Here is a 20,581-nt window from a genome sequence, read left to right on the forward strand (position 1 = left end):
GAGGAATGTTAGGCAGGAGAGGATGGGAGCTCAGTGAGTCTGAGCAACAGTGCAGTCTGCGGGGCAGTGCAGTCTAAGCTGTCTGAGGATGCAGTCTGAGGACAGCATCGCCACTTTGGTGTGTGCCTGGGTAGAGGTGAGAACTCTGTAATGACTGGCCACTCTGCTTCTCTCATCTTCAGCATTAATCCCAATACCTGACTCTTGAGTTTTTATTATTAAGAACAATTAGAATTCATGCTATACCAATCTACTTCAGAGAAAATGATGGGCACTGAAGAAGCTCCTTAAGGAGTTTACTTTCTTTGTGGCAAAAGCTAGCCATTGGGCAAGTAACTGCCCTTGCGTCGACTGCTGACAGTATGCCGTCCAAAATGAACAAGCAGGACACAAGAGAAAGTGACTGCCGAACTTTGCCAGGACAATGTAGGACAGCCCTTCAAATTCCTGCTTCACAGAAAAGTCTGTCAGACATTCTTGGCATGTAGGCTGAAGATGGATGCCAGACATTACAGAGGAAGTTCAGGTTACTGTCCTGGCAGCCAGCTGTTTCTATCATTTCTTAGTTTTGTAAGTTGTTTGCTCTGCACTTCCTATTCTCAGATCTCTGACAGAATTGAACACTAGGTAGTTACTGTTTTCCTCGATAAAAAATTCAGAAAAGAAACTCACAAAAGGGACTGGGTTTTGGTGGTGCACGCCTTTAATCCCAGCACTCGAGAGGCAGAGGCAGACGGACCTCTGTGAGTTCGAGGCCAGCCTGGTCTACAGAGTGAGTTCCAGGACAGGTTCCAAAGTAATACAGAGCAAACCTGTCTTGAAAAACCAAGAAACTCACAAAAGAAGTGTAAAGTGTATTAGGTTGAGAGACATAAAAAGATAGTTTTGGGTTGGTAATGCAAGTTAGGATAAAAAGTTGTTGGGGACCAAGCCACTGAATCTACTTCTTATCCCAGGGCACATCCCAAAACTCAGGTGCCTTATGCCGCCATAGAGATAACCTATGGCTTAACAATGCCTCCCTAAAACTTATACTCTCTGATGAGATCTCCTGCTCTCTCACATATCAAATGTTCCCTGCAGCTAACAGCCCCCCCCCCCCCGCCCCTCACTTCCCAGAGTCTCAGGTCTAACAACCTCAGCCCCATGGCCAATGCCACATTCCCCTATTTAAGCCTGTACAGAATTCTCATTAAACGGCAGCTTGATCTGAAGGTCTGTCTTCCTGTCCATCGCTCTTGTGTTTCTTGTCTCATTCATTCCAGATTCCCGTGGGCTCCAACCCGTTGTGCCCTGCTGGACAGGTCAAAAAGTGAATTAGGTACAACACTTCGGACTCACTATTATAGAATAGCTAATGGAGTATTTTCTCTGAATTTGTCAAATGCAAATGGACTAGGCATTATTAATGTGATTATCGCCTGTATATGTTTGCATAGTTTTGTAATTATTGTATATAGTTTTACTATGTTAGTTAAAACTTTCCCTTTTTATTTAGACAAAAAAAACGGGGGAAATGTTGTGTGATATTTTCATTGTGTTCTGACAAATCGAGTTTGCTTGGGTGGAGCTTGCCATTAACTGTCCATAGAGGCTTGGAGGACTGTAGACAGGAGACAGGAAGTAGTGAGGTGGGGCGGAGGACTGTAGACCGAGAGGAGACAGGAAGTCATGAGGTGGGGCGGAGGACTGTAGACAGAGAGGAGACAGGAAGTAGTGAGGTGGGGCGGAGAGGGGATCTTGGCCCCTTTTGGGCTGATGAACGGAAGAGGGAGTAAGCAACTGGCAGCTGTTCCCTTTCTCCTACTCTCTCAGGTTCTTACCCTAATACCTAACTCCAGATTTTTTTATTCATAAAAATTATTTGGATTAATGCTTCATTGATTCACCCATCAGTGCTTTGTGTACTGTTGGGCTGGTCTCCTGAAGCTCCGTTGTCACCTCCTGCTCCTCTGACGGGGCCACTGGCATTTATCGGTTGTTGCAGAATTGTGTTTTGAGCAAACAAGTTCCTCATGTGCCCTGATCTAATCTATGTTTTCTGAAGGAAAGCATCACACCGCCGTCACCTTAGTCTTCACCGTGTACTGTTCGAAATACCCAACAACCCAAGGGCTCCAGGTGGGACAGGAATTTCTCCTGACCAACGTCATGCAGAGGCTGTAAACTGCCCTTAGAAACACAACTCTATAAATCACAGAAAAAAGCTTTCTTCAAGGTTAAAGTACCTCTAGAAAACAACTCCCCTTGACACAGTGACTCTGCTAGATTCCTACAACACTGACTTTTACATCTCTGTGACCAAATACCTCACAAAGAACTTAACGGGAGAGAGGCTTACTTTAGGGTGACAATTCCATAGGATTGGTCCATTGCAACAAGGGCAGCATGACAATGGGGGCATCTCTGATCAAAGAGGCAGGAGTGTGAGCGAATCAGGAAGTACAAAACTTGGGCCAAAACCAAGGACCACAGGCGTTGCTTCTAGGGCCTGCTCTTGAGATCCACTTCTGCCAGGCCATCATCCCCACAGTGCCACAACTTTCACAGGCTGTGCCATCAGGCAGAGGCCAAGTGTTCAAATAAATAAGTTTGTGAGCAACATTTCAGATGTAAAATTGTAGCAAGCACCTAGATCATTGCCCTTTGGGACTATTGTAATGATGGGCACATTTACATCTCAAAGTCTACTTCAGTTTCTTTGATTTGTTTACTTTTGAGACAAGGCCTCGCTGTGTAGCCTTGGATGGCCTGGAACTTAACTGTATAGATCAGGCTGGCCTCAAGCTCACAGGGATCCACCTGCCTCTGCCTCCCTAGTAATGGGCTTAAAGGTCAAAGCCATGCTTACATAATACAGACATCCTTGTCTATTCAAACTACATTCTTGACACCTTCTTTTACCCTCTGGAGTCACCCATAACCACTGCTTTGCATCTCTAGATGAAGGGATTTCTTCCTTCATGCAAGAGGACCTGGCCCCTGGTGACCCCTTGGAGACTCAACCCAACTTACCCTCCCCCCTGTTCCCTTTGGTCCTTCTCCTGCTTCTTCGACGTCCCAAATCTCATTGCCTAAATAGTTCTTGTCCTCCCCTAATTGGGGGGATTTAACCATGCTTCAGTGCTGGGTTGAACCCTCACCCCCATCAATGCCATGACACCCTTCCTATTTCTGCAGTTCTTCAAGGCACCCCTGCCCCCACCAAAACCAGGTCCCTCTATGTTCAGGTTCGGATCATAAGCTTGCTCCCATCCCTGCCATCTCAGCTCCTGTCTGGGACGGTTGCTAAGCTAACTGTATAGAACAGCCCCTTCCCTGCTGAAGTTCTTACTGCATCATCAAGAAGACACCTAAACAACTTGGTTTTCGTTATCTAAAGTGGAGCTGAGAAGGCATTTTGGAAGTACATCGAGCAGCTGTGCTCACACTGCTGCCCCTTGAGAGGCAGCTGCTACTGGTGGGGCCACAGGGCGGGGCAGATGGGATTCGGTGGGCAGATCGGGTGCTGACGGGACTGAGTACCTGAGCAGACGGCCTTGCCCTGCCGCTATTGCAGCTGCTGGTTTTCACGGGTTATAGAGTAAACTGTTTGAGGCCCACAGTTTGTACAAGTGCTTCTTCATCTGGGAGATCTCCAATGGCACTGTGGACCTAGGTCTCTTGCCCTCCTGCACCCCAGAGGCCTGAAGGCAGGTCACACCTAGTGGTTCTGTTGCTTTTCCCCATCAGCATTCCTACAGTACCCTCTGGACCTCCGGCTCCACGGAATCTCTGCACTATCAGCCTGTTTAGTGAGTTTTCACTCTTGTGGGAGCTACAACGTGGGATCCCTCTTCTTGCCTTGTGGGCTTCCCTGCTTTCCTAATATCCATCGATCTCAGGCCTAGAGAGGGGTATCCTTTATGGACCCACAAGCATGAAGAGATTAATTCAATCCCAGCACTCGGGAGGCAGAGGCATACAGATCTCAATGAGTTCAAGACCAGCCTGGTCTACATATCAAGTTCCAGACCAGTCAGGGTGAGACTTTGTTTCAAACAGAAAGAAAGGATGCCGCAATGCTACAAAGACTAAAATACTAGGCTCGTTTCAGTAGTGTAGTGGTTATCACGTTCACCTCACAAAGACTAAAATACTGTTGAGCAATAAGCATAAGACATACAGAAACAAGTAACAAAAATGCTAGCTATAAATCTTGTTGAAGATTAAATTAAATGTAAGTGCTATAAACTCTACAATTAAAAGGTAGCGATTGGCAGAATGGCTTTTTAGAGACATGATTTAATTATGTTTTGTCCATTAAGAGATCCATTTTTGATACCAAGACATAAATAAAAAGATATTAATGGCCCGGCTTTGGTGGCCCAGGCTTTTAATCCCAGAACTAGGGAGGCAGAGGCAGGTGGATCTCTGTGAGTTCGAGGCCAGCCTGGTCTACAGAGTGAGTTCCAGGACAGCCTCCAAAACAATACAGAGAAACTCTGTCTCGAAAAACCAAAATACAAACAAAAAAGATACTCATGGTGGCTGGACAGATGATGACTCAGGAATTAAGAGCACTGACTGCTCTTTCAGAGGTCCTGAGTTCAATTCCCAGAAAGTACATGGTGGCTCAAAATCATCTATAATGAGATCTAGTGCCCTCTTCTGTTGTGCGGGGAGAACACTATATAAATAAATCTTTAAAAAAAGATACAAATGGAAAACCATGCAAATAGTAACTTAAAGAGAGTAGGATGGCTGAACGGTGTTGCATAATTATAATCCCAGCATTTGGGAGGCAGAAACAGGAAGATCACTATAAATTTGAGGCCGGAGGGGTTTGCACCCTAAGTTCCAGTTTGGGCAGACCTACAGAGCAAGACCCTGTCTCAAAACAAACGAAAGTAAAGAGAGAGAGGAAGAGGGTGGGGAAGAAGGAGAATTTATTACTACTTAGAGAAACAGGTTCCAATTTTGCCTCTGCAACCTCAAATATCTGCTTCCGTTTCACAGTAATATAAAAGTCGGACAACCATTACCAGTCATCTCGCTACTTAGCGGAATCAAAAGTAAGCCTTCCATTTCCGAGACCCCAATCAGAGTCCTGTACGGACCGGCCCCAATCAGGTACTGCCGCGCGGAGGCGAGGGGTATCTAGGGACTTGTAGTCCAGGCGGCGGAACTCGCAGTCCCAGCAGGCACCGCGGTGGCCTCCGCTGGGCTACGTGGCTCGGCAGTCTGCGCCTGCGCAGGCAGGTGGGGCAAGATGGCGGCCGAGCGAGGCGTGCGGGTTGTCGGAACCCCACCCGGACTCTTGCTGGGAAGAGGCATGCGGGCCTTCCTGCTGCTGTTGTGGTTTGCAGCCCGCGGAGACGCGCTGTATTTCCACATTGGGGAGACAGAGAAGAAGTGCTTTATTGAGGAAATTCCGGACGAGACCATGGTCATCGGTGCGGGGGCGAAGGGGAGCATTTGGGACAGTCAGTGGGCTTGGGGCTGGGGGATGCGCACCGTCCCGGGTAGCAGGCCTGGCCCTGTCCTCTTGGCCGCTGCCCCGGCGCCGCATGAAGCTCTTCTCATCTTCCCTTTTTCCATCTCTCCAGGAAATTATCGGACGCAGCTGTATGACAAACAGCGGGAGGAGTACCAGCCAGCCACCCCTGGGCTTGGCATGTTCGTGGAGGTAAAAGACCCCGAGGACAAGGTGAGCTCGCCCTTATCCCAGCCGAGCCTTGCGTCAGGCAAGCCCCGGTACTTTGTTAAGTTTCCCTATCTGGTCGAGTGAGGAGGACAGGTGGCGATGTGGAAAAGATGCCGATTTTCACTACCAGCTTGGGCCAGTGTTGCCGGACAGGTAGCAGCTGTTCTCAACTTCTCAGTGACTGCTGCGTGATTCCTCCAAGTCGGTTACTGGCTTTGAACCACTTCCCTAAGTTGTGACATGGAGTTCACTTGTGGTGGATATCAAAAAGTTGCTAATGCTAAAGCTAATTACTAAGGCCAGAGTTTCGTAAAAGCAGAGCGCATTCCAAAAAGGAGTACCTTTCAATTCTAACAAAATGTTTTCAAAACGAAAATCAAAATGGTTTTGTTGTCAGCTACCATCAGAATAGTTGTAGCCACTTAGCGTCAACTTTGATCAAGGGCCTGGAGGACTGGCTCAGCCTCTGTTAAGAGCTTTTGCTGTTCTTGCCCAGAACCCGGGTTCAGTTCAGGCACCCACATGATGACCCCACCCACGCATAGCCATGCACACGGAGCACATAGAGACATGCAGGCAAAATAGTCATAACACATAAAGGAAAAAAAGTCTTGCAAAAAGGTGGGCATGGTGAAGTGGGCGTTTAATCCCAGCCCCTGGAGGGCAGAAGCAGGCAGGCCATCTAGTTCTTGGCCAGCCAGAGGTGCATGATGAGACTCTGTCTCCAAAACAACAAGACACGGGAAGAGCTAAACATGAGGGAAGTCCTTCCTGGGTGCAGTCACTTGCTAGCCTGATGCCAGACCCTCCAACCCTGCTGGTAACTGCGGCTGAGTAACTTTGAATCTCGTCCGGGGCTCTCCTTGCCATCTCTGGTGGCACTTGGAATCTTTATGACGTTCTTTTCCGGCCTCCCTACAGCATCATTGACTGACACTCCTCCCTGTCTCCAGGTCATCCTGGCCCGGCAGTATGGCTCTGAGGGCAGGTTCACGTTCACCTCCCATACCCCTGGTGAACACCAGATCTGCCTTCACTCCAATTCCACCAAGTTCTCCCTCTTTGCTGGAGGCATGCTGGTAAGTGGGTCCGTGTGGGACTAAAGCCTTGGTCAAGACAGAGGCCATTGGTACTGTGCGTGGGTGGGGGACGGGCATTGGGTTTTGTGCCTTTTAAAGCCATTGGATTTCCAGTGCACATAACAGGACACAGTGACGGATCAATTTGTATAGCCATTCCTTAGGACCCTGATAGTGTGTTTTAATACAATGCATGCATACCCTGCCATATACTTTATCGTCTCTGGATTACTTATAATTCCTAATGCTATGTTTCTGGTGTGTGTGTGTGTGTGTGTGTGTGTCTGAATTGATTTAGAGAAGGACCAGAGTCCAGAGTAGTCACCATTCCTGGTACGAATGTATTTTGAATCTGTGTTCTTGCTTTCTGAAGCACTTCTGACCTGCAGAGGCCACAGTTACAGAGAACAAACCGTGTGTGTGTTAGTCAGAGCACGAACCCAAACTTACTGTTTTTTGCTGCATGCCCAGAGCTGTGAGTGGGGTCTCGGCCTGTGAGCCGAATGAGAAAATGAAGGAAAGTGGAAGAATCAGCTGCCAGTCAGGCATTCAAGGGCAGCAGGGCTGCCTGACCGACCCTCTTAACCTTCGCATCCCCAGAGAGTTCACCTTGACATCCAAGTAGGAGAGCATGCGAACGACTACGCAGAGATCGCCGCCAAAGACAAGCTGAGCGAGCTGCAGCTCAGAGTACGGCAGCTGGTGGAGCAGGTGGAGCAGATCCAGAAGGAGCAGAACTACCAGCGGGTGAGTGCGTGCCAGGCAGGGCCTTAGCTATGACAGAGTGCAGGTTTAGAAGGTGAGTGGGTGCTCAGGGTCCATCTGTAACACAGCCACACAGTCCCAGGCAGAGGAACGGTGTGGCAATTAGTACCAGCACCTTAGGGGCTGTTTTAAATGGTCTAGGTGCTGCCAGAACCAAGAGCCTCTAAGTTATTCGTGACTAGGAACCAGAAGGGTTCCACGAATGAATCCATCGCCTTAAGGAATTGTGAGCCAGTGACCTGTCTAAATGGGGAAAATGGTACAGTGTCTGCCAGGGCCTCCTAGCAGAAAATGCAAGCCTGAGTTTTTAAGCCCTCCCCTCCCCCAATAGGAGATAAAGGTTCAGGGCTTGTGTTTGTTTTGATTTTTTGAGACAGGGTTCCTCTATGTAGCCCTGTCTATCCTGGAACTCACTCTGTAGACCAGGTTGGCCTGAAACACACAGAGATCCACCTGCCTCTGCCTCCCAAGTACTGGGATTAAAGGCCAAGATCCAGAGTTTTGTTAAATTTCCCTAATTTTTAAGTGTTGATAGGCAAGGTACCACACACCTCTAATCTCAGCGTTCCAGAGACAGAGGCTGATGGATCAATGGCAGTCTGAGGCCAGTCTGGTCTATATAGCAAGTTCCAGACCAGCCTGATACACAGGGAGACCACATCCTGAAGGAAAACATAATACAAGCCCCCCACCCCCACCCCCACCCCCATAAACGAAACCTTCTGTGTGAGTCAAACAAAAGGTATTCAGTCACCACTTTGCAGTCTGAATATATGACACATAGGATCTTGAAGGAGCAGATTGAGAGACCTGGACGGAAGTCCATACTGAGCACCTCAGGACACCTCTCCCTCGGGGTGGTCACCACCACCTTACTTCTTCTCTAGGTGTCAGGAAGGGTCAAGTGAGGACTGTACCTGACAGACAACAGACAGTCTTAGGAGAAATGCTTAGTCTGCCGGCAGTCAGCTGACTGTTGATGAAGGTAGTCCCCATAGGCATTTGGCTGGAAGGTGGGCAGAGCGGGGGTCCTGGGGACATCCTTGCAAGCTGGGAACCCATCATCGGGTCTAGCAGTCCTGTACTAAGACATGCCATTCATTTCCCCCACAGTGGCGGGAGGAGCGCTTCCGGCAAACCAGTGAGAGCACCAACCAGCGAGTGTTGTGGTGGTCCATCCTGCAAACACTCATCCTTGTGGCCATTGGTGTGTGGCAGATGCGGCACCTCAAGAGTTTTTTTGAAGCCAAGAAGCTGGTGTAGCTGTCCCAAGCCTCAGAGGCAATCTTTCTTCCAGGCTGTGGGAAAAGGACCTCCTGAAACTGGTTCCTCTCTGGGAGGATTGGTTTTCAGCCATAGATGCTCTGGAGGGGAGAGGGACTGCAAGCATTGCCCCCGCTCCCCAGGCTCAAACTGAGAACAGCAGCTCAGCTGGCTAGTGCTGAGCGGGTGGTGGGACAGGCCCTCTCCACCCCCACCTCTGGATCTTTTGCAGTAATCACTCAGGACCTGGTGTCTTAGAGTCTCAGTGTTACTGATCAGGGATGTGGGGCTGCTGTCCGGGGTGGGATTCGGGAGGGAAGTGGGTGGGCGAGCAAGCTGATTTTCCTTCTGTCTTCCTTTATTAATGTGGGACTTTGAGCAGGTCAGGGTGTGTCAGCGACTCCTTGCTATTCCAAGAATCAGTGACTCCTTGCTATTTCAAGAATCAGTGACTCCTTGCTATTTCAAGAACCTTGCTTTTTTTTGCCTTTGGCTTAGAACCAGCCTGCTGATCTGGGGTGTATGTGTGTGGATTTAAGGGTGGGTGGAGGGGTTGCAGTTCGGGAAAGGATGCCAGAGGTTGGGTTTCTTACAGTTGTTCTTTCTGGGGCTTGAGCAGCTGGTAACAGGCCAAGCAGAGACTTTGGTGCTGGTTGGAGACAAAGCCTGCAGTCTTAGTTACTGAGTTTATTTTCAGTGAGTTTGGATTTGTTACATTGGTTTCCCAATTAAAAAAAAAAAAAAAAAAGACTTGTCCTGTGTATAGTTAACTCTTGGCAGATATGACAATACATGGACTTGTGGGGTGGTGGTGGCACATGCCTTTTGAATTCAAGGCCAGCCTCATCTACAGAGTAAGTTCCAAGACAGCCAGGGCTACATAGAAACTGTCTTGAAAAACAAAAAATTAAAATAAAAGAGCCAGGTGGTAGTGGTGCACGCCTTTGATCTTAGCACTAGGGAGGCAGAAGCAGGTGAGTTTGAGCACATCCTGGTCTACAGAGTGAGTTCCAGGACAACCAGGGCTACACAGAGAAACCCTGTCTTGGAAAACTTAGGGAAAATTAATTAATTTGGGTTTTTATGTAAAACTTAGTGTCGGTTGAGACCTAAGACTACAGGGACAGGTCACATGGCCCACATCACTGTCATCATTGGCCCTACCTGACTGGCCTCAGGAAGTCAGTCCTGCTTTTGATCTGCCACATCTAGAACTGACTTGCTAAGTTTCTGGTGTAGGATGCAGAGACCCAAGAGAGCCACAGGGTGGGAAAGGGTTGTGTTTTCTGTGTCAGGGTTTAAGAGGGGAAAGCAAGAGTTGAAGACAATAACTTCTCACCAGAAGTGGGGATCTGTCTGGAAACAGCTTGAGACTAGACTGTGCATGAGAGAAGATTGTGGGCACAAACTTGGTCTGCCTGTGCCACAGGCTCTCATCTTCACAGCGGAAGTAATGCCTGTCACATGGACGGAATAAAAGAGGACAGTACTACAAGATTTAGAATAATGAGTGCCACGAAGTAGGACCTAATAGATATTGGGTATTTATTAGAATATTTTGCCTGAAAGAAGAGCAGAGATCAAGTTCAGTAACTGCCTCTCCTTTCCTGGGGGGAGCTGGCAATGGGTGAGGGTAGGTGGATAGGATAGATGCACACAGACTGGAGGGAGGTTGGTCTCCTATTCATTGCTTCAGTTCTCTTCAGATACTAGACGGCAGCATTTATACAGTGGTGACTGTGCCAAGCACTGCTGCAAATCGGTTTACATTTTCTACAATGACCAATACAGAATGAGAACAATGTATATACCCAAGTGGTGAAACAGTCGCAGAAAAATGATTCTCCTCAGAACATAGTTGAATCCTAGAGCAGGGTTTCAGTCGCACTCAGTCAGTCTTCAGAGCTCAGCTACTAACTACTATTTAGTGAGTCTACTGACCCCAGCCCTGCATCCTGAACTGGATCTACTGCTCCAAGTTTATGTACTTAGCCTGCTGGGCTGACAAAATAAAATAAAAATAAAAAAAATAAACGCGATGCTGCCAGCCTTCTCTTGGGGAAAAGGAGGAAGATGTACCTAATCCCAGACGTGCTGTTCCGGAGTGCACGTCTAGTTCCAGCGGTGCTCAGCCTTCCACCTGGGTGAGGGGAGGGAGCTGCCTCTTGTGTGACATCCCGCGGGTCCCTGCAGACAGTATGAAGCTGGGTCCCACAGGCGTTTCTCCAGGCAGCGGAACCTTCCAGGCGGCGGCGCTGGGTTGCAGCCGGCCAGGCCGGAGGGACGGACCCAACGGACCTGGGGGCGGGGCGGAGGCGGAGACGCCGCGTAGGCCGGGCAGGCCGGGCAGGCGGGCGCCGGGCTGGGAGCTGGAGCTCCATGTCCAGCCGTGTCTTCCCACGATGTTGCCCTCCCGGAGGAAAGCGGCGCAGCTGCCCTGGGAGGACGGCAGGTGAGCGACGGCGACCAGCCGGGGCCGCGTTCTCTTGCGTGCCATTCTCTTCCTCTGGGAGCCTGACGCCGTCGCGTCTGCATTTCTGGGGGTCACCTGAGGGTCTGCGGTTCTTGGGGAGGGGTCATTGGCATTGGTTACTTTTTTTACTCTTTTACTACCAGCTTCCATTCCTCACGTGTCTCTCGGTCCCCGTGTGTTGGTCACGGTCCCTGTGTCTTCCTGTCTACATTGATCTCTCTCTGTGTTTGTCCCTCTGTCTTAAGTTCCTTTTCCCCCGTGTGTCTTTCTCTGTTTTCTTGCGGGACACTGATTGTGTTCACTTCTTACAGGGGATCTCTCTATGCTGTGGCACGGTGGGTCTTTATTTTTCTGTCTGCACCATCACACCCACGTGACTAAAGATCCTACCCTCTTCCTTCATGCCTCTTCATACTTTGCGGTTGGCCCGGAAGATCACACCAGACAGAAGCTTCCTATGTTCTCTGCCTTGAGGGTTAGCCGTTGCCTGGCTTATAGTAGACACACCCATTAGTTCATTTCCTGTGCTGTTATACTTTCGTGGGTCCGCCTCGAATGTTAGGTGTGAGCCTGGCCCGATCTGAGTTTAAGGTATTTCTCACCGAAGCAGACTGGGGGAGGTGATTTCCCTGCCTAGATTTATGGGGGCATTATACTTAAGGCTTGAAATATGCGCCCCTCCCCCGTCCCACTTCCCCAAAACACACCTTAGTGGATGTTCACTTAATAAGTGACACATTTAGTAGGTGTCATAAGACTCGAGTTTAGTGGGCACAATTTTTTTTCAGATGTGGTGTTAAAATGTGACAGTAATATAATAGAAACATGATCAATGATGACCAGAAACATACTGCTTATTTTTTTTCTTTTTGGTTTTTCCAGACAGAATATCTCTGTGTGGCTTTGGAGCCTATCCTAGAGCTCATTCTGTAGACCAGGCTGACCTCAATCAAACTCAGAGAGCCTTCTGCCTCTGCCTCCCGAGTGCTGGATTTTAAAGGCGTGTGCCACCAACGCCCAGCTACCACTTAATTTTTCTGACCTTGTTTTTCCATCTCTGAAATGAGGATTCATATTATCTACTTGGAAGGGCTCTTTGAAGATTAATGAAGATCATATATGGAGGGAATAGAGGAGAATTGCCATCTTCCGATCATTTTCTCTTACTGTGTTTTCAGAAAGATAGATTGATGTCCATTCTGTGCTTTTGACACAGTGACAAAGATCCATGCAACAACCACTAAGTACTGTAGTAGTTGGATAATGGCTATAGAACAAGCTTGGTTGGGTTCCAAGCACCTCTAGTTAGCCCTAGGCTTTGGTTGATAAAGGAGACCAACCCTTTTTTAAAGCTCCCCTGAGAACCTGGGTGTGGAAGCACTCAGGACTGCAGTTCTGGGGACTGTCACCAGGTGGCATAAACAATATCAGTTCTCAAAGTCCACTTTCATCAGCTTTATCGATAGAATTGGGACCCTCAGTGGTTGTGGCCTTTGGAGCAAAGACTGAGAGTGCCTTTGGGCACTATGGTCCTCGAAAGGGAGAGGGAAAGCAACATCAGGAGAAAGTGGGTGGGCTGCTGAGTCCGTGGATAATGGTCATTGCTTAACCCCCCAAAGGAGGTCTATTGCCCAGTGTTCATCATCTAAGTGTCAACCCCGCTCCCAGAAAGAGCCCAGAGTACAAGAAAGAATCTGTAAAGGTTCCAGGCCTGTCGGGCCACTTGCAGGTTTGAGCTCTACTGCTCCACAGTGGAAACCATCACCACAAGATGATGGGGGGTAAGTCTGAAAGCCACGAGGGTGGTCCTACTGGGCAACCCCGAAGCTGCATGTGAGGCCTGGGCCTGGCTTGGGCGCTGCTGGCTCCCAGATTTGCAGCTGTGTCTTTAGAGAGAAAGGTAGGCTTGGGTGTGGCCCCAGTGGACTTAAAGCATGCTTGGACTGCTCCAACCCTTCCCTTAACCCACTTGGCAAGCTCTTTGCTGTCTGACTGGGCCTGAGGCCACAGATAAGAACACAACATGTTCTGAAAGTAGGGTCATACAGCTCATCACACATAAGTGATGCAAAGAGGGAAATGCCAGGTGCCCTGGGAACTCAAAGCAGGGAACTTGGGAACTTGGCAGGGGCCGTGACGGCCATGGCATGCATCTTTGGCCTGGAAAGATTGGTGGAAAGCCGCTAAGCAGTTAAAACGAGGGAGTGTCCAGTGGGAGAAACAGGTGGGGTGAGGGAGGGCTGCATCACGTAGGAGTACGGCCAGTGCAAAGTCCCGGTGTTACTCAGTACGAGAGCGAATGATTATGAGGAAATGGAGATTTGACAAAACCACAGAGGACTTTGTCAGTGGAGTCTGACTGCCAGACCAGGACTCCAGCTTTTATCTTGTAAGCAGAGGCAAAAGAGCCATGAGATTGAAAGTGAAAAGCGGGGCCAGGACCAGTAGTCGAGACGACGATCACAGGAGAATTTAGGTGATAGAGTCTACAAGACCCGATAACCAGCCAGGCAGTGGTGGTGGCGCACGCCTTTAATCCCAGCACTCAGAAGGCAGAGGCAGGCGGATCTCTGTAAGTTTGAGGCCAGCCTGGTCTACAGAGTGATTTCTAGGACATCCAGGGCTACATAGAAACCTGGTCTCAACCCAGCCTCTTCCCAACTCCCACCCCTAACTCCGTCCCCCTGGAAAAAAAAGACCTGATGAGCAGTTCCTGACTCTGAGGCTATAAAGTCGATTTCTTTACTGATTGCTTAGGCAGGGAGGCAGGAGCAACCATAGAGGGAACTTCCTTCTTAGGTTTCTCAGACCCTTTCCTGGCACCCTCAGGAACCTCCAGGAGGGCATAGAGTTCCACTGGTTCTTTTTGCTTCTTTGTTTCGTCTGTTTTTGAGACAGTGTCACTGTGGAGCCCAGCTTGGCCTTGAGCTGGAAATCCACCATGGCCACCACGAAAGGCAAGGCTTTCCACCTGTTTTGTTGTAATTGTTAAACCAAAGGACAGTTTCTCAGCATCACCCCTGTGTCTGGGATATTTAGCTGTTTGTCCAGTTTCTTACATGCAGGATATAGGTGCTGAACCCTATAGGTGCTGAACCCAGCTCTGTCCTTTCTGCCTTCCTTTATCCCTTGTCTTGTGACCTACCCAGTGATCTGACACTGTCCCTTTGGCCCTTACACTGAGAACTTCCTAGACTAACTGTTGGCCATTTTGCCCGGGGCTTATGTCAGCATACACCCCTCGGGGAGCTTTCTGGGCACCCTTGCAGCACTACAAAATTACATTTTCTCTGGGATGAATTTGCTAGGGAGGGAGTTTAGAAATCAGTGGTTTATATCTTTCCAAACTGGAACCCCTGCCATTGGCTAAGGACCTCAAGACACTGTCCTAGGGGGAAGCAAATGACACAATAAGCCTGCCCTTCTCCCTGAGCACTCTGATGAGGAGTTCCTCAGAATGAGAAAAAAATACTGAGGAACTGGGGTAGCCCTGTCAGCTATAAGTGGTCTGAGAGTGCCCTAGGGGTAGCACAGGCTGGACCTACAGAGTTGAGTGGTCTGAGAGTGTCCCGGGGGTAGCACAGGCTGGACCTTCAGAGTTGAGTGGTCTGACAGTGTCCCGGGGGTAGCACAGGCTGGACCTTCAGAGTTGAGTGGTCTGAGAGTGTCCCGGGGGTAGCACAGGCTGGACCTACAGAGATGGATGGGCTGATTGTGTATGGTAGTAGCATGAGCAAAAACATTAAACATTGCTTCTGCACTAATCCCCAGGTATTCAGGGAAGGCCAGTGTTTGGATCTAGAGGAAGAGGCCAGAGGAATGGTCTTGGAAGGTCTCAGCTGGCCTGTCCTGACCTCCTTCTTGCTCTTCTCCCAGGGCCAGGTTGCTTCCCGGAGGCCTGCGCCGGAAGTGCTCCATCTTCCACCTCTTCATTGCCTTTCTTCTGTTGGTCTTCTTCTCCCTGCTCTGGCTGCAGCTCAGCTGCTCTGGAGATATGGCCCAGGTGACCAGGGGACAAGGGCAGGAGACCTCGGGCCCACCTCGGGCTTGCCCTCCAGAGCCACCCCCTGAGCACTGGGAGGAAGATGCATCCTGGGGGCCTCACCGCCTGGCGGTGCTGGTGCCCTTCCGGGAGCGCTTTGAGGAGCTGCTGGTCTTTGTGCCCCACATGCACCGCTTCCTGAGCAAGAAGAAGATCCGGCACCGCATCTACGTGCTCAACCAGGTGGACCACTTCAGGTGAGGGCCAGCCCCACCCCGCCTCTGCTCCCACGGCCTCTCCTTGTTCCTGCTGCTCAGCGGGCTGGGGCCTGTGGGGGGCTACCGGGAGGAGATATAGGCCCCTCTCTCTGGGTGGGCCCCGATCTGCTGTCTTCTCTAGAAAGATCACTGTAAGTGGAGTGAGTTGTATAAGAAGCAGTGATGCAGAGTCACTGGAGGAGCGCTTTCCTCAGTCCCAGCAAGGACTGGCCTGTCTCTGTCTCTCCCACTGGGGCCTCTCGTGCTGGAGCCGTGGGGCCTCTTCTGCATGGTCTGCTCTTCCTCTCATTGATTCACGTCATGCATACCTACCACTCCTCAAAGAGAAAGGAGCGGGAAGGCAAGGGGCTTGCCACCGAGCCTGGCAAACCCACCTGCTGGAAGGAGAGGTCTGACTCTCACAAGACGCCCTTGACTCCCATGTGTGACGCACACACGCTCACACGCGCGCACATAGGCAAGGAATGGTGGTGCACTCCCTTAATCCCAGCGCTGGGGAGTCAGAGGCTGGTGTCTCTGTGAGTGTAAAGCCAACTACGTGTCAAGTTCCAGGACAGCCAGGGCTGCGTGGTTAGACCCTGTCTAGGGGAGGAGGGAGAGGGAGAGAGAAAAAGACTTCTCTGCTGATACTCCATTGCTCTCACCCTGCTTCTTTAGTCTGCCTATTTCTTCAAGGCTCTCTCTCTCTCTCTCCCTCCCTCCCTCTCTCTTTCCCTCCCTTCCACCCTCTCTCTCTCTCCCTCCCTCCCTCCCTCTCTCCCTCCCTCCCTCTCTCTTTCCCTCCCTTCCACCCTCTCTCTCTCTCCCTCCCTCCCTCTCTCCCTCCCTCCCTCTCTCTTTCCCTCCCTTCCACCCTCTCTCTCTCTCTCTCCCTCCCTCTCCCCCCCCAAGACAGGGTTTCTCTGTAGCCCTGGCTGTCCTGGAAAACACGCCCTCTAGTCCAGGCTGACCTCGAACACCGAGATCCACCTGCCTCTGCCCCCTGAGTGTTGGGATTGTCTTGAGACTGTTTTAGCAGACATCTTTTATGATCTGCAACAGCCCTCACTGAGGCCACAGGTGACTTCCATAATCCCAGGTCCTCATCCTGTCTCATCAGCGGCTTCTATTAAACAGATCTTCTTCTTTCTAATGCCTCTGCCTGACTTCCTGTTTTCTCCATTCAATGGCCGTCCCTGCTCAGTTCATTTCTCCTACTCTCTGTCTCTCTGATCTCAGCGTTGTTCCCTCTCCTCAGTGCAGTCTTCCCCAGAGACTCGCATCTCCTGGTATCAGATCACTGAGAACCCTAGTCTGAACTTCCAGGCCTCTTTCCTGAACCCCCAGCTTGCATATTCTGTGTCCCTTGTGATGGCTCCGTCTGGTGGTCCCAGCGGCAGCCTGAGCCTAACAGGGCCATAGTGAATTCCTGATTGCTACTTCCTCAGACCTGCCTTCTGTCCCCTCTTCCCCATTTCAGGAAGTGAACTACTTACCTCTCTTTGTCTGTCATAGCATCTGGCCTTCAGCAAATCACGTCCAGAGCCCGTCCACGTCTCACCAATCCCGCACGCAGCTGCCCGCCTGAGCCAGGCCGCCATCACCTCTGGCCTGTCAGTGTCTGCCCCACCCCCAGTCTCTTCCCCGTGCCCTGACCAGAGCCTCCTGGTGTCTGCTATTGCTGGCTTTGGCAGTTACTCTTCCCTGTGTGGAGCCCTGTCCCCAGCTCCCATATAATCATTCCTCAGGCTTTCAGGTTCCAGCTTAGACACCGCCGCCCTGCACCCTGGCTGTCCTGAAAGCCCTGTGCAGAATAGCTGCCACCTCCCCCGCCAGTTTCCTTCCGCCCTCTTTGGCTTGCTTCTTCCTGTTGGAAGTTCCTTGAGAACAGGGATTTGTTTCTCAATGCTGTTTCTTCCAGTGTGGTTTTGAAGTTTCTGGTGCTCCGTAAACACTTGTATAGCGAGCAGAGAGGACAGTGCCCCTACAGTGATGTCAGTGTTGGGTGGTGACAGAGAAGAGACTCTCACGCACAGCAAGGGTTGATGACAAGCTCGCTTCCTCTGCCTAGTATTGTTTACCTGTCTTGCGTAGGTTCAATCGAGCAGCACTCATCAATGTGGGCTTCCTGGAGAGCAGCAACAGCACAGACTACATTGCCATGCACGACGTGGATCTGCTGCCTCTCAATGAGGAGCTGGACTATGGCTTCCCAGAGGCTGGGCCCTTCCATGTGGCCTCCCCAGAGCTCCACCCTCTCTACCACTACAAGACCTACGTGGGCGGCATCCTGCTGCTCTCCAGGCAGCACTACCAGCTGGTGAGGCCCAGCCCTGCCTGCTCTTCTCGTTTGCTGGGGATCTTTCCCACCAGGGCTCTGGCAGCTGTGGGGGTAGAGCGGCCTTCCCGGGGCCCAGCAGATGGAGTGTTGCCTGAGCCTGACAGGGACTCAGCAGCGGCCAGAGACGTGAGAGAGGACCAGGAGGGAGCGCATTAGCTAGGAAGGGCTGTGCCGTGGCCCCAGAAGCCCCCATGCCAGCTGGCCACGGAGAGCTGGAGATGTGGTGGCTGCTGTCTCTCCCTCTCAGCAGCGTCACCAGGCCTCAGCACTGCTTTCTGCACATTTCTCTCATGTGAGAAGGCTGCACAGCTGTAAATGTGGCCTGACCGGCGGGAGCTGGAGCCCCTCCCTCCCCAGAAGTCTAGACAGAAGTCCCAGACTAAAGCATACCGGTTCTTGATGGGACCCAGAGGCACAGAGGCATGAGGAGATCCGAGTGACTGTTCTCTGTCCTCCATGGCTGCAGCCCTGAGCAGACGCTAATCAGGGTTGTCCCTCAAACACACAGGAAAAAGCCTGGGCCGAGCCACCTCAGGAGACTGGATAGGAGAGGAGGACAGAAGCAGTAGCGCTTGGCATTTTTGCCCCCTGAAGGGAGCCAGCACTGGAGACTTTTGTCACTATAAGTTCAAGGCCCTGTTAGAAGCGGGAGGTCCTAAGGTGTGCTGACCCTCTCCTTCTGCCCCCACGTCCCCATTGCAGAGTGAAGGGACCTGCCAGCACCCTGTGTCACTCAGAACAGTCAGGGCAGACAGAAGAAAGGGGAGCCTGGCTGGCTGGGCTCAGGCTCGGCTCTCCTGAGCAGTGAGAGACTAAAGTGCATCCTGGGAGGAGGGGCATGTGACAGACACTGCCTGTCTTTGTGTCAGTGCAACGGGATGTCCAACCGCTTCTGGGGCTGGGGCCGAGAGGATGATGAATTCTACCGCCGCATCAAGGGAGCTGGCCTCCAGGTAAGGCTCCTCCCATGGCTCTGCCTGGCCCTGGGCTACATGGCTGTCCTGAGGCCCTTTACTTGCTGAGTCCTGGAGTCTATAGTTGGTCTCCCTGGTTCTGATCCCCGCCTTCACCCTAACCTTTAGGGCTCCTCTAACCAGTCCTGTGCTCTCTGCCAGAGTCTCCTGTCCTTCAGGATGGCTGTCAGAGTCCCTGCCGATGGCAGCCCGTGGGGTCCCAGAGAGTTAGTGGTAAGGGCCAACATGAGGAGAGAGGCAGCCTGACCCCACTTCCTTTGTTTTCCGTAGCTTTTCCGCCCCTCAGGAATCACAACTGGGTACCAGACATTTCGCCACTTGCATGACCCAGCCTGGCGGAAGAGGGACCAGAAACGCATCGCAGCTCAAAAACAGGTGTGGCTGGTTTCCTCAGTGGTGAGGGAGAGGTAGGGACCAATAGGTCTCATCATTTCGCCAAGTTCCCCTTTGGCCCAAATAATAGTGCCATCCTCTCATTGTTGGGTCAGGTCAGCTGATGGGCATTCTCCACAGGCCCCTTGCCCTGCTCTGTGGCTACAGTGTGCATCTGGGCACTGTGGATCAGCCCAGACCTGATCCTTGGGGGGGTGCTTAACCAAACAAGCCACAATCCCTTTCTTGGAGTCTGAATTTCCCTTGCTGATGGGGTGCGGTGCAGGCATGAGAAAGATGGCAGCTTTGGGCTCTTCTCCCTTAATGGAGATGGGTGACAGCTGGCACATGGAGTGTGACTTCATGCTCTTTCCCTCTCTTCTTCCCAGGAACAATTCAAGGTGGACCGGGAGGGAGGTCTGAACACTGTGAAGTACCGGGTGGATTCCCGCACAGCGCTGTCTGTAGGAGGGGCCCCCTGCACTGTCCTCAATATCATGTTGGACTGTGACATGGCAGCCACCCCATGGTGTGTATTTGGCTGAGTTGGCTAAACAGTAAGGAAGCCTGTGCTTCCAGACCTCAATGCCGCTCAAGCTCAGGAAACCTCAGGCCTCAGGCCCAGCTCAAGAGGATACAGAATGGCCTGAAGGGACAGCCAGCCAGCTCCATGTCCGTAGCAACCTGAGCCAGCTCCGTGTCTACAGCCACCTGGGCCAGCTCCATGTCCGCAGCAGCCTGGGCCAGGCTCAGGACAGGTCACAGGGAGTTCCTGGGATGCTGCTGGAAAATTGTCAGAGAGGCTGGAGGCGTGGCTCTTGACTGGGATTCTCCTCTCTGCCTTCCTGCTCACCCTGCTCTTCCGCCCGCCCACACTGAGGCCCAGGGCAAAGGAGAGATGGGCTAGGACAGCCTTCTGCTCCTTTGGAAGAACAGCCTCATGCAAAGATGTAGTCATAAGTCAAGTGGTCCATGTGTATGGCAGTTGCTATTAGGAGGCTTAGAACTTCAGAAGGCAGAACATGAGCCCCGGGCAAGGGAGCACCCCCGGATGCAGTGGAGAGCTTGTGTCATCAGGTCTCACTTTTCAAAAAACTAGAATGCTCGACTCTTATGCAGAATTTTCTCATTTTTAAATGGTAGCAGCTAAGTAAAACTTTGAAAAGGTATGACAGGCCAAACAAGATGTTTTGTGAACCACTGGTTTGTCACCTTTGGTTGACTGGGATGGGCAGGGGGCGTGCAAAAGACGATGCCTGGTTATACACTGACAAGGCGTTGGGTTGGGGATATGTGAGCTGGTGGCAGGTGCAGGTGGGCAGAAAAGCCAAAGACATGGATTCTACACTTCTGACCCTGCAGACATGGGTGCTACACTTCTGACCCTGC

General features: G+C 51.2%; 2 protein-coding genes and 1 long non-coding RNA gene across 4 annotated transcripts; 2 read left to right on the forward strand and 1 right to left on the reverse strand.

Moving 5' to 3' along the window:
• Window positions 1-5,222: 5,222 nt before the first annotated feature.
• Window positions 5,223-9,289, forward strand: Tmed9 (transmembrane p24 trafficking protein 9). Its single transcript, XM_005078374.4, has 5 exons — window positions 5,223-5,435; window positions 5,589-5,689; window positions 6,640-6,765; window positions 7,366-7,512; window positions 8,644-9,289. Exons 1-5 carry the CDS (start codon window positions 5,252-5,254, stop codon window positions 8,791-8,793), a joined length of 708 nt encoding a protein of 235 aa, XP_005078431.1. The 5' UTR covers window positions 5,223-5,251; the 3' UTR covers window positions 8,794-9,289.
• A 1,812-nt stretch (window positions 9,290-11,101) lies between these two features.
• Window positions 11,102-20,361, forward strand: B4galt7 (beta-1,4-galactosyltransferase 7). 2 transcript variants are annotated; one of them, XM_021232050.2, is made up of 6 exons: window positions 11,102-11,245; window positions 15,143-15,505; window positions 17,600-17,825; window positions 18,716-18,799; window positions 19,091-19,227; window positions 19,582-20,361. In XM_021232050.2, exons 1-6 carry the CDS (start codon window positions 11,196-11,198, stop codon window positions 19,613-19,615), a joined length of 894 nt encoding a protein of 297 aa, XP_021087709.1. In that variant the 5' UTR covers window positions 11,102-11,195; the 3' UTR covers window positions 19,616-20,361. The 2 variants fall into 2 exon arrangements, with proteins under 2 accessions (XP_021087709.1, XP_005078432.1); XM_005078375.4 differs by having other exon boundaries at window positions 19,091-19,195.
• On the reverse strand, window positions 13,987-17,604 carry LOC121143673. The gene is made up of 2 exons (XR_005880981.1): window positions 17,002-17,604; window positions 13,987-15,843 (listed from the first exon to the last, which is right to left on the reverse strand). It is a non-coding gene; the product is annotated as an uncharacterized LOC121143673 (long non-coding RNA).
• Window positions 20,362-20,581: the final 220 nt, after the last annotated feature.

Source organism: Mesocricetus auratus, unplaced genomic scaffold, assembly GCF_017639785.1.
Source record: "Mesocricetus auratus isolate SY011 unplaced genomic scaffold, BCM_Maur_2.0 Super-Scaffold_100013, whole genome shotgun sequence".
In the NCBI taxonomy this organism is placed as follows: domain Eukaryota; kingdom Metazoa; phylum Chordata; class Mammalia; order Rodentia; family Cricetidae; genus Mesocricetus; species Mesocricetus auratus.